Consider the following 11,569-nt stretch of genomic DNA (forward strand, 5'->3'; position numbering starts at 1 on the left):
GCGGTGACGTAACGCGCAACGCTAACGTAACCGTAATCAACGTCCTACTGTGACGTGGCACTCATTACGCCACAGGCAAGCACTGCAGCTATATAAGTGGATGCACAGTGCGTATCGATCAGTTCGAGTTCCAGTGTGGCTACCGCCGAAGACATTCCGAGTTATAAAGTAACAGCCAGCCGACTACAGTTGGAGTATAGCAGCCGTCGCGGAAAGAAGAACCGGACGTGTGTGTAATTGTGTAATTGGGAGCGTGTGATACAGTGATACAAAGCTCCCCTACTGTCAACGTGTTACTACTGAAGACAGAGTGAACTGATTTGCGCATAGGGTTATAAGTCGTGAAACCCCGCAACAGTGTTAACAGATTAATGCGATTAGGGTTATAAAGTGTGAAACCCCGCAACTGTGAGATAATTAATTGTAGCCGTTATTTGTAGATTGTTAAATAAACCCAATTAACCATCTCTACGGCGTCTTCGGTAACGCAAACACGTTACACTGGTGTCAGAAGTGGGATCAGTAACGCAAACACGTTACAGTACATATGTGGATGATAATAGCAGTTTGTGACAATGTTGACCTGTTGATGACAAGAAGAAAAGGGTGAAGCACATAGCCAGTATGTGTAATTATGGCCTTTAGGGTTTAACGAATTCATGTATTGAAACAGTACCAATGTTTCAGTATATATTTCAGTCACAATTTTCAAGGTGAATGAGGCAACGAGGATGTGGCTTAATATATGGGTCTCATATTGAAAGTAAGTTTCAGGATGTGGGATATGATGCTATGTAAAGTAAATTTGTAGACGTTTTTATATTTTGTACACAACCTTAGGAATGACTGCATTTTTTATTTCAGTTTTTAACGCATTTAACCATATACAGTAAACCCTCACTTGTCTGTATTAACCATGCGGGAGAGGTCATCTAGATTAAGTGATAATCCAGATTAATGAAGCAAAAGATAGCCCTAAAAACAGCAAAAAATCACATAAAAACACTTACATGGTTTCAGTCTCTCCAGCTGCCCTCAGCACAGTCTGAAAGTCTTCTTGCTCCTAAATCCCATATGCCTTTTAAAGTATGTACTCAATTGTGAACAGAATTTTTCATTTTTCTTATTTCATTCCTGATGAACTGTAACCAGATTAGTGAGGTTTTACTGTGTCTACTTTTATGTCACAATTAACATCCTATATATACCTATTTGTTTTTTGTTTGTTTGTTTGTTTGTTTTTTTTTTGTATTGTATTACGCATGACTCTGTGTTTGGAAATCTTCTGTTTTCTCAGGAATTACCGGCTATTGAAGCAATTGAAGAAGCTAGAGTGTTATTGTATTTGGGTGATTCTGTCACAACTGATCACATATCCCCAGCTGGCAGCATTGCCCGCAACAGTCCGGCTGCTCGATATCTCGCAGCAAGAGGGTACGTTCTCCAAGGCATTGCAATAAACTGTGTACTGGGTTTTAATTATTGCAGTTGCTGAGAGTATAATTATACAGAAAATCATATTTTCACTCACTGTTGGCCATTTCACATGAAACTTATAATTAATATAAGAGATGATATAGCTCAGTCAGTATAGTGACTAGGCTGTGGGCTGGAGATTTGTGTGTGTTGGTTTGACCAATTTAGTTTGTTTTGTTCAGCATGTGTAACACTGTAAATATCCGTTCCAGTCATTGTGTCCATTAAATTCATCCAGTGCAAATTCACCAGACATGCTTCTTTCAAGGGATATATCCCGCATGCTGGTTGATGGTTTACTGTAACAGGAAAGAGAAGTACGTAAAGAATTATACACAAGTCAGCTGTCATTTCTTGTGTCTTTGCGTACAGGTCAATGAGATTATTGGTTATCATTTGATCCAAAACATGAGAATATGCTAGTCATTTTTAGAAAATTTTAAAGAGCTTTGTATAAGACTTCTGATAGTTGTTTTCACTTCAGGTTGACTCCCCGTGAATTCAACTCGTATGGTTCACGAAGAGGAAATGATGCCGTGATGGCACGTGGCACATTTGCAAACATCCGCTTGGTCAACAAATTTGTTGGGCAAGCTGCACCAAGAACACTTCACATTCCTTCAGAAGATATGGTGAGTTAAATATCTGTACACTTTGCACTCTGTGCACAGTGGCGAGATTAATTGTAAAAAGGGAAGGGATGGAAAGCGATGGTTTCTGCGATTTCACATGCAGAGAGAAACTTGCGATTTGCAATTTCATGCTGAGTGATATGTTGTATTACAACTAATGCCAGTAGAGTAAGGATCCTTCATGGAAAGCTTGTAGTCACCCAGCTGATCAAGTAATTCATAATTATGCTTCTCAAAAGATCCTACCTGTGGAATATATCATAAACCAGTTGAAGTCAGTCCACATCCTCCCAACCTGTTACTTTTAAGTTCTATTTTAAAATTATTATTAGTCTGAATCACCTTTGAAAATGTATCATCGTCAGACAGTGGGGTATATCATTACATTGCGAGTTGAAAGTAACTACATTCTATTTTCAGCATCAAGCGGGAACCAAAATCACCATAGAGGAAATCTTGTTAGTCACTCAGTACTTTTCTTCTGTAAGACTGTCCTCTCAAGACATGACAAATTCTCAGAGATATTTTAGACAAAATGATATCCTCATATCTACACGTAGGTCTCCTATTATTTAATTTTCTTTGTCCTTTTGTTACTTCCTCTTGGTTTCATATATTCTCAGAATTTTGTGCTCAGACATCTTCAGTCTATATAATCTGCGCTTAAGATAGGAGACCAAATTTCATACACATACAGAATAGTGAGTAAAATTATAGTTTTGTATCTTTAAAGTTTTAAATAAGAGGTTGAAAATTAAAAGATACTGGACTGAATAATAATAATAAGAATTCCTTGAATTAAATCATTAGTTAACATTGTTGTGAATGTGGTTTTGATTTGTTGTTCTCAAATACTTTTACTTCACCACACTTTTAACCTTAAAATAAGGGAAGCAGCAGAGTGAAGGAATTGGATCTATAAAAATTATACACTGAATACAGTGAAAGTTCAAACCAAGAAATGTTAGATTGGAGATTGCATTTCTGCAACGCTCGCTATTCAGCTCACTTTTCACCATCACGCACGCTAATCAATCACATTGCTTCAAACGTTCGCATTTATACAGCGCTTGCGGCTAGCCCGCATCTACATCATTACGCGCGCTAGCCAATCAGCGCTCAGCAAATTTTCGCTCCGCCATCGAGCGTCGTATAAAAGGAGTAGCTCCGACCCGGCATCTTCAGTGTATGATCAATCTTCACTCAAGCAACATCCACCAGCACACTTTGTCACCTCTTATGACTTGCAGGGTCACAGTGGAGGTATACCCGCCTCCACACTGACCCTGCGAGTCGTAAGAGGCGACGAAGTGTGCTGGTGGATGTAGCTTGAGTGAAGATTGATCATACACTGAAGATGCCGGGTCAGAGCTACTCCTTTTATATGATGCTCGATGGCGGAGCGAAAATTTGCTGAGCTCTGATTGGCTAGCGCGCGTAATGATGTAGATGTGGGCTAGCCGCAAGTCCTGTATAAATGCGAACGTTTGAAGCAATGTGATTGATTAGCGCGCGTGATGGTGAAAAGTGAGCTGAACAGCGAGCATTGCAGAAATGTGTGGTAATATGTGGGATGTTCCCACACACTGTGTGTATATGAATTGACATACAGTGTGATTCTAAATTATTGTCTGGGTTTCCATGGCCTATAATTTTGGACATCTTACATGCCATGAAAGGCGTGCATGTTGAAGTTGTTAGCATTCTGCAGTATTGATACTAAAGTAATAAAACTTTTTGAGTTACACTTTTATATTCTGTAAGCAGTTTTATTTTGTAGTTTCCAGTTTGAAAATTATAGATGATGGAAACCCTGACAGTAATATAGAATCACCCAGTACATGCACTTGAGACAACATGTACATTTTAACAAGATATTTTATGTTGCAGATGGACGTGTTTGATGCTGCTGAACGCTACAGACAAGACAAAATACCACTAATAGCATTGGTGGGTAAGGATTATGGCTCAGGTTCATCAAGAGATTGGGCTGCCAAAGGACCTTTCCTTCTTGTAAGCATTTACTTGTAAGCATGCAACAGATAGAGAGGCAAGCTGATGAAGGTTATTTAGTAATAAATAAAATTAATAAAATCTAAGAAAAGAGGTGATTTGCATTAACATCCTCTCAGTAAATCATCCACATTAAAGTTGAATGACACAAGGGGCCTTAAGATGGAGACATAGCACATAGCAAGCCTCTGAAGTGTTTTCTCAAAACTCGACTTTAATGTAGCTTTGAACTAGATTGTTTTTTTATGATGCATTGAACTGAGTATTTCGTGGACACGTCCTGGTATTCCAGTGTGTTATGGAGTCGGATGTCATGTTCATTTTCATGTTTCTTCTCCAGAATTGCTTTATTGTTTCAGTGGTACTGAATATGTTATAATGTTGACAGTTGACAGTGCTAATGACTTTTGGGTTGGCTGTACTTAACATAGGTCTTCCTAAATTAGCAAGACTTACCTAAGTTTTCCTAGGTTGATAGGCATGCATTTTAGATATGTTAGGTGGATGTTGTGTTGTCAAGCATATTAGAAGAACCTTATTTGGAAAATCTAAGCCGAACTGTGGTGAATTCTTAAGCTTGTCTTTAAAAAAAGTAGATTTATAATTACAAGCTTGGTGCTGCCTTCTCCTGGCTTCTTGCATGGCTTACTTGACACCGAAAATGAAGGTGATATGTTGCTCTGAAAAGTTAGGCTCTCTCTTAACTGCATGGCATCACTACCCAGAAAGGTTTATTCTTTGTTACTGTTATTGCTGCTTCTGCTGTTGCCTTCATCATCATCATCATCATCATCATCATCATCAGTGCTCTTAACGTCCTCTGATTCAGATTCATGTTTGTTTTTTATGTTTGCAACATCTTTATCTTGTCTAGCATCCATTTCATTATGACAGGATGATTCTGAAGTAAGTTTAAAATACTATTATTAGAACACAAAAGATTCATTAACATAACAGTCATATAAGAATTTACAGAATGTAAGTAATCCCCATTGTGGTAACCACAGAAAGAAAGGTGTTTCAACTGAGACTGTTATTTCGGTATCTGTCATATTATGTGGGGCACACATGTTGTACTTTACTTATACAGGTTCCAAATTTGTGTTGCCATTTTAGGTTTTGACTCATTTAGTTATGTGTTGGGATTACGAAAATGTAATGCTTTGAAACGTCTAATAAATTCCATATGCAGTATATTGTAATGTGAAGGTAAAGCATATTAAGAAACAGAAAAATTACACTATAAAATGAACATAGCGGTAGCATAGTCGGTTGAAGCACTATGCTACAAACCAGAAGGTCACAGGTTAGAGTCCTGTTGAGTTTTTTTCTTTTCCAGCTGCACTATGGCCCTTTGGTCGACTCAGCCTCTAACAGAAATGAGTACCAAGAATCTTCCTGGGGGGGTAACGGGCAGCCAGCGCATAAGGCTGACAACCTTACTGCCATCTATGAAGCAGTTGTATAGAGAAAATGTGGAAGTCTCAACGTCTTACAACCCTGTGGGCCTTCACGACCTGCTACAGGGATAGCTTTTCATAAGAACTTAATACTTATAAGAATACTCAATATAAGACAGCGAGGGTTTGCGCGGTAGTGTAGTTGATTGAGGCACTATGCTGCTAGACGAAAGGTCGTGGGTTCGATTCCCGAGGAGTTCACTGGCTTCTTCAATTGCCCTAATCCTTCCAGCTGCACTATGGCCCAGGGGTTGACTCTGCCTCTTAACAGAAATGAGTATATGGAATCTTCCTGGGATAAAGGGTGGCTGGCACATAAGGCTGACCTCACCACCATCTTTGAGCTGATTGTCTAGAAAATGTGGGAGCCTCGGTGTCTGACAACCCTATGGGCCACCAAACTTTGGACTGCAAGAGAAAATAATGGAAAAACATCATGCCATAATATAGAAAATATACTTTCTTGTTCTTAACTGCTACCAGACATTGATCTTAGGGAGACTTTAATTGCTTCCAGGGTTTGCGAGCTGTTATAGCAGAGTCCTATGAGCGTATCCATAGGTCCAACCTAGTTGGAATGGGAATAGTTCCTCTACAGTTCTTGGAAGGCCAGAATGCTGATACGTTAGGTCTGACTGGCAAGGAGAAATACACAATCAAGATCCCACAGGATATTCGTCCTCTGCAAGAGTTGACAGTTGAGGTGAGACATGGTTACTGTTTAATCCAAAATCAGCTCTTTATGTGTGTACTTACTTACTCATGGAGCTGAGCCCATCCTAAGAAGCTGCCAATTCTGCAGCGACTTAAGAATTTCCCAGCCTTTTTTGGGACCTTAAGGTTCATTACCATGTTCACAAGAGCCCTCCACTGGTCCCTATCTTGAGCCAGATCAATCCAGTCCTTCCCATCCCATCCCATCCTATCTCCCTGAGATCCATTTTAATATTGTCCACCCACCTACGCCTTGGTCTTCCCAGTGGTCTCTTTCCTTCTGGCTTTTGCCACCAGTATCCTATATGCATTCTTCTTCGCCCCATTTGTGTATCCTACCCATCTTATTCTCTTTAACCTTATTGTAATTATACTTGGAGAAGAGTACAAGTTATGAAGCTCCTCATTATGCATTTTCTCCAACCTCCCGTCACTTCATCTCTCTTGAGTCCAAATATTCTCCTTAACACCTTGTTCTCAAATACCCTCAGTTCATGTTCCTCCCTTAATGTCAGAGATCAAGTTTCACAGCCATACAGAACCACAGGCAAAATTATACTTTTGTGTATTCTAATTTTTATGTTTTTGGACAGCAGGTGAGAACTCTGCTCTGTATGTGTGTATTGCAGGTTATTCCAGAAACAAGATATTTCATTTGTTGAATTTCCAAGAGATTCAGAATTTAATACAGTTTAAATAGTATTCTGTATCCTTTTATATGTTTTTGTAAAACATTATCTATGTATGTAAATGAGTTGGATGACAATTGTATATTGAATACAATATATTTAGGTTGTAGACTGCAGCTAAAAGTTGTTTGCAATAAAGGAACATATAGTACAATTGCAGTTAACTGTGCTAATGAACAGCAAAAGAAGCATGGTTTAATCAAAGACAGTGGTGACGTGAATGTAGAAATATGGAAATGTTTGCAGAACATCTGATTCATTTAATGTTCTCAAAAACCGTAGAACTTGTGGGTAAGGTATGTTGAACAAAAATTGCGTATGTGATTTTTTTGTGCTTCTGTTTGAAACTGTTTTTGTTCCAGTACATATTTAGCAACTTATACTCAAGCTACATGCAGAAATGCATGTTGGTCTTTGTGTAGAGTGGTTGTTAAGACTGTCACAACTAAATGAAAATTGAATGACTTGGCAGTTTGTTGTAAAATTTCCAGTATGATACAGTTTTTGAGCCATTTGATGCTTGTAGGTGGATGGACTGAGATAACGTTATATGTACTCTGCACACATGTAAGTGATGCATAGATAAGCTTCAAATTGGATAATCTGTTTTTGGATAATTGGAAATGTACTGTATAAAAGAACACAAATTTAGTCTCCTAAAAATTTGCCTCCTCTTCTCTATGGATGCCCATTCCAAATGTTAGGAACTGGAGATGTAAGCAGTTGTGTTCTAAGAGACTTGTTTCACATTTGTTTTGCTTCATGTTTTTGCAGCTTGATAATGGAAGGAGTTTCCAGGTTATTGTCAGGTTTGATACAGAAGTAGATCTTACATACTTCCGACATGGTGGAATTTTGAACTACATGATACGAAGAATATTACAGTGAGCCACAAAAAGGAGATTTATAGCATGACATTCTGGTAAGATAGCATTTAGTTAGGGACTGTAAGTGATTCATATCAAATTATGTGATTCTCAGTTATCTCTTCTTTTAACAGAAGTAAGTCACATGTAATTGGAAAATAGTCTGTTGTTTCATTCCATACTCTTAAGCACAAATCCAACCTAAAAATAATGTAGTTGTAATTTATTTCAAATTTTTTTCAGGTTGATATTTCTGTTCAGGTCTGTCATTAGAGAAATATGTTTAACTTTTGACATTGTGAGAGTTTGTTGGACTACATACAAATTGGGAAGTAGTGGAACTGGTCTGTAAATAAGGGTTCTAAAAATTTTGCTTGAGATTTTGCATGTGAAGGAACTGAACACATATGTTTTTGTGGATTCAAGGCATAAAGATATGATGATAGTAGCAATATTGCAGTCCGGGCCATGCCATAACTCAAGCGGTTAGTCGCTGGTTTCCCACCACGGCGGCCCGGGTTCAGTCTCAGGTCTGGTCAAGTGGGATTTGTGGTGGACAAAGTGGCGCTGGGGCAGGTTTCCTCCAAGTACTTAGGTTTCCCCTGCCAATCTTCATTCCACCAATTGCTCCACAATCACCCTCACCTATCATCTGGGGCTGGTACAATAGGCCAGAAGTGGCCGCAGTACAAGGGACTTAGTCCCACCCCACTAGCAATAAAAAAAATACTGCAGTCCCAAAATGTGATGCTTAGCAGTTTGTTAGATAGATACCTATCTGACGAACTACATGGCTTCAGATTTCAGATATTGTGTTCTTTACGTTATAGTTTGTTTTCTCTGTTTTCTTTCAGAAATTTGGGTATTTGTGGTGTACAATTGACAATTCCATTGTCTTCCTTGCCTTATGTGCGAGAAGAGAGGCAGTCAGAAGGTTCATGATGGAGAGACATGCTTGGAGTTATGTTGTTTTTGGAGGATAGCAATGATTTTGCTTAAAACATTCTTTTTTGTAAAATGGAGTTGTGTTGTAAAATAGGGTTTATCTACTGTAAATTAACTGTTATAAATAAAGGTTGGTCTAGGTTAATCTTTTGTTATACTTTTTTATTTGGGGTCACAAATTGTTAATGCAGGGGTCTGTTGTCATTATGGCAGTGAGAAGAATCTTGAGGATTTTTATACACAGGAAAATCAGGCTTAGAAAGAGTGTTTAATCAATACTGATTTAAAAGATCAGTATGGGTACTTCAAAATGTGCTTTATATATGTGCAATGTTACCGAGAGAAATGTTGCAAATAAAAGTGCTTTTATGTGGAAGAGCGATGGTAGTTTTTCTATCCTTTATAATACACAGCTTGGTATTACAAAGAGCTTCAGAATACAGCAGGTGATTCATTACATTTCATATTGATAATTTTTCCTTACATCCATTATTATTTACAAAATGTTCATGGATATAATTTCCTTTTAACCATTAGCATATACCCTTTAAATTGCATGTTTGTCAGCCAGAATTATACCTCAGATGAATAATCAGATGCAAAAGGAAAACTGTTAAATCCTTCTGCCACTAGACAGAGTTTGAAAGTGACTAGTCTTCAGATACAGTGCATTGTATAACTCCTTAAAGGACAGAGGCATGGTATGTAACACTTGATCTAACATTGAAAGACTTCGTCTTGAATTCTGGAGATGGAGGCCATACTGTTCATCCATAATGTTGGTAAGTCATTACCAGACACATGTCATATCCTAGAAGAAGTTATTATCCATGATCACCACTGAGAGAACATGAGATGTTACACATTTGTGTATGTTTGCTTTCCGCATATCCTGATTCATTCATATTTTATGAAGACTCGATTGACATGGATGCTACCAATATAATGTAAGGCAGATTTCTCTGATTTGTTTTTTAGGCCTGTCTTTTTGTTTTTCTTGTTATTCTATAGTCAGATACAGTTATTCAATAAACAAACTTTCTTCCAGTGTTACTGAATCTTTGAATATGCTACAGTGTTTGAGTAGTGACAGAAAAGGTATTCAAAATAGCAAAGGAAATGGTGATTCTTACAGCACAACTTTTTCCTCCATAAATCGAAAAATAAGTAGGGACCAAAGCTGTGTAATCAAGGCAGGTTATATAGAGTATAATTAACCACAAGTCTTGAAGAAAGGTAGAAGATGGAGGTGATACGTTCCTCCAAACGTCAGCCAAAGCGAAGAATACACGGCGCCAAAACCCAGAAGACGACTTTCTTCATAGTCATCGCCGTGAATACCTCAAAACTTACAACCACAAGTCAGTGTTCAATTGTGTGAAAAGAACAAAAATATTATATGGAAATTGAGAACAAGATTTTGAATGGTTTATTAGAAAAATAGAAAATGCTCATGGGTCAATTTACACCATTACAGTTCGTTAGTTATGGCAGCATCTTCTCTGTGAGACTGTTGTGTCAACATTTTTCCCCTATTTTCTATTCCCCAATCTTCTGCATACAAGTAAGCTAGTTCATGAAAGTTCTTTCACAATAACAAGATGTAATAATTATTCACTGAGTGCAAGAAGCAATGTGGTAAATGGTGTCGTCTGTTAGTAGTAGTAGTAGTAGTAGTAGTAGTGGTAGTAGCAGTAGTAGTAGTACTAGTAATTGTGTAGGTACAGTCCTAATTATCTTGAAGTGTATGGTATGCTGGCTTCTAATGCTGTATAGTTCTGAGAGAGCCAGAAGTTTCAGAGCTTTCAGAAGAGCATATAGCCTCAATTTTCAGAATGAAAAAGTAAGGTAAGCAGCAAACCAGTAGAAGCAGATGAGAGTCTGAGATCTCTGAACCACATGAAGTCACATCCCATAAGACCATACTCATTCTCAATAGTCAACACTGTAAGAATAAAAACTCCATCATAATAGTTAACCTTATTGCTGACTAAGCTATCGGTTCTTCATATGGGGGGGGGGAGATCGCACAAGTCAAATTTTGTTCAGGAGTAAATTAAGAGATTGAATTTGGGTAATGTTTGCTACCATTCACTGCAGAACCTTTTGTCTTTTCTTCTGCTGTCTAGAAACATAAATATTAGAATATACAAAACTATAATTTTGCCTGTGTGTGAAATTTGGTCTCTAACATTAAGGGAGGAACATGGACTGAGGGTGTTTGAGAACAGAGTGTTGAGGAGAATAGTTGGACCAAAGAGAGATGACGTGATGGGAGGTTGGAGAAAACTGCAAAATGGGAACTTCATAACTCGTACTCTACCCCAGTATAATTAGAGTGAGCAGGTCAAGGAGGATTGGGGAGAAGAGAAATGCATATAGGATACTGGTGGAAATGCCAAAAGGAAAGAGTCAACTAGGAAAACCAAGACCTAGGTGGGTAGCTAATATTAAAATGGACCTGAAAGAGACAGTATGGGGTGGTATGGACCGGATTGATCTGGCTAAGGAAAAGGACCAGTCGCGGGCTCTTGTGAACACAGTAATGAACGTAATGAACAAGGGTATGCAACTCAATGCTATTGGCGGGCAACACAGCCACTGCTGCCGCGGTGGACAGCTGCAATTCTCGTACCAAAAAAATGCTGCAGCCAGTGCCGAGGGCTCGGTCGGTAAGAAGGTATGCTATCATATCACCTGCCCTGTCGGTAAGAAAGTATGCTATTATACCACCAGCATTTTTTTTACTGCTCCCTCCCAAAAAATCGCCGGTT

General features: G+C 38.4%; 1 protein-coding gene across 1 annotated transcript in view; it reads left to right on the top strand.

Moving 5' to 3' along the window:
• Nucleotides 1-9,173, top strand: part of LOC111872569 (cytoplasmic aconitate hydratase) — a gene marked incomplete at its 5' end in the record, with an annotated part of 23,646 nt that extends 14,473 nt beyond the window's left edge. Inside the window, 6 exons of the mRNA XM_023866616.2 lie at nt 1,298-1,434; nt 1,961-2,108; nt 3,999-4,121; nt 6,099-6,284; nt 7,759-7,906; nt 8,705-9,173. Of these exons, the coding sequence (XP_023722384.1) occupies nt 1,298-1,434; nt 1,961-2,108; nt 3,999-4,121; nt 6,099-6,284; nt 7,759-7,872 (708 nt within the window). The remainder of the gene's footprint in view (nt 1-1,297; nt 1,435-1,960; nt 2,109-3,998; nt 4,122-6,098; nt 6,285-7,758; nt 7,907-8,704) is intronic.
• Nucleotides 9,174-11,569: the final 2,396 nt, after the last annotated feature.

This window comes from Cryptotermes secundus, unplaced genomic scaffold, assembly GCF_002891405.2.
Source record: "Cryptotermes secundus unplaced genomic scaffold, Csec_1.0 scaffold1045, whole genome shotgun sequence".
Lineage (NCBI taxonomy): Eukaryota > Metazoa > Arthropoda > Insecta > Blattodea > Kalotermitidae > Cryptotermes > Cryptotermes secundus.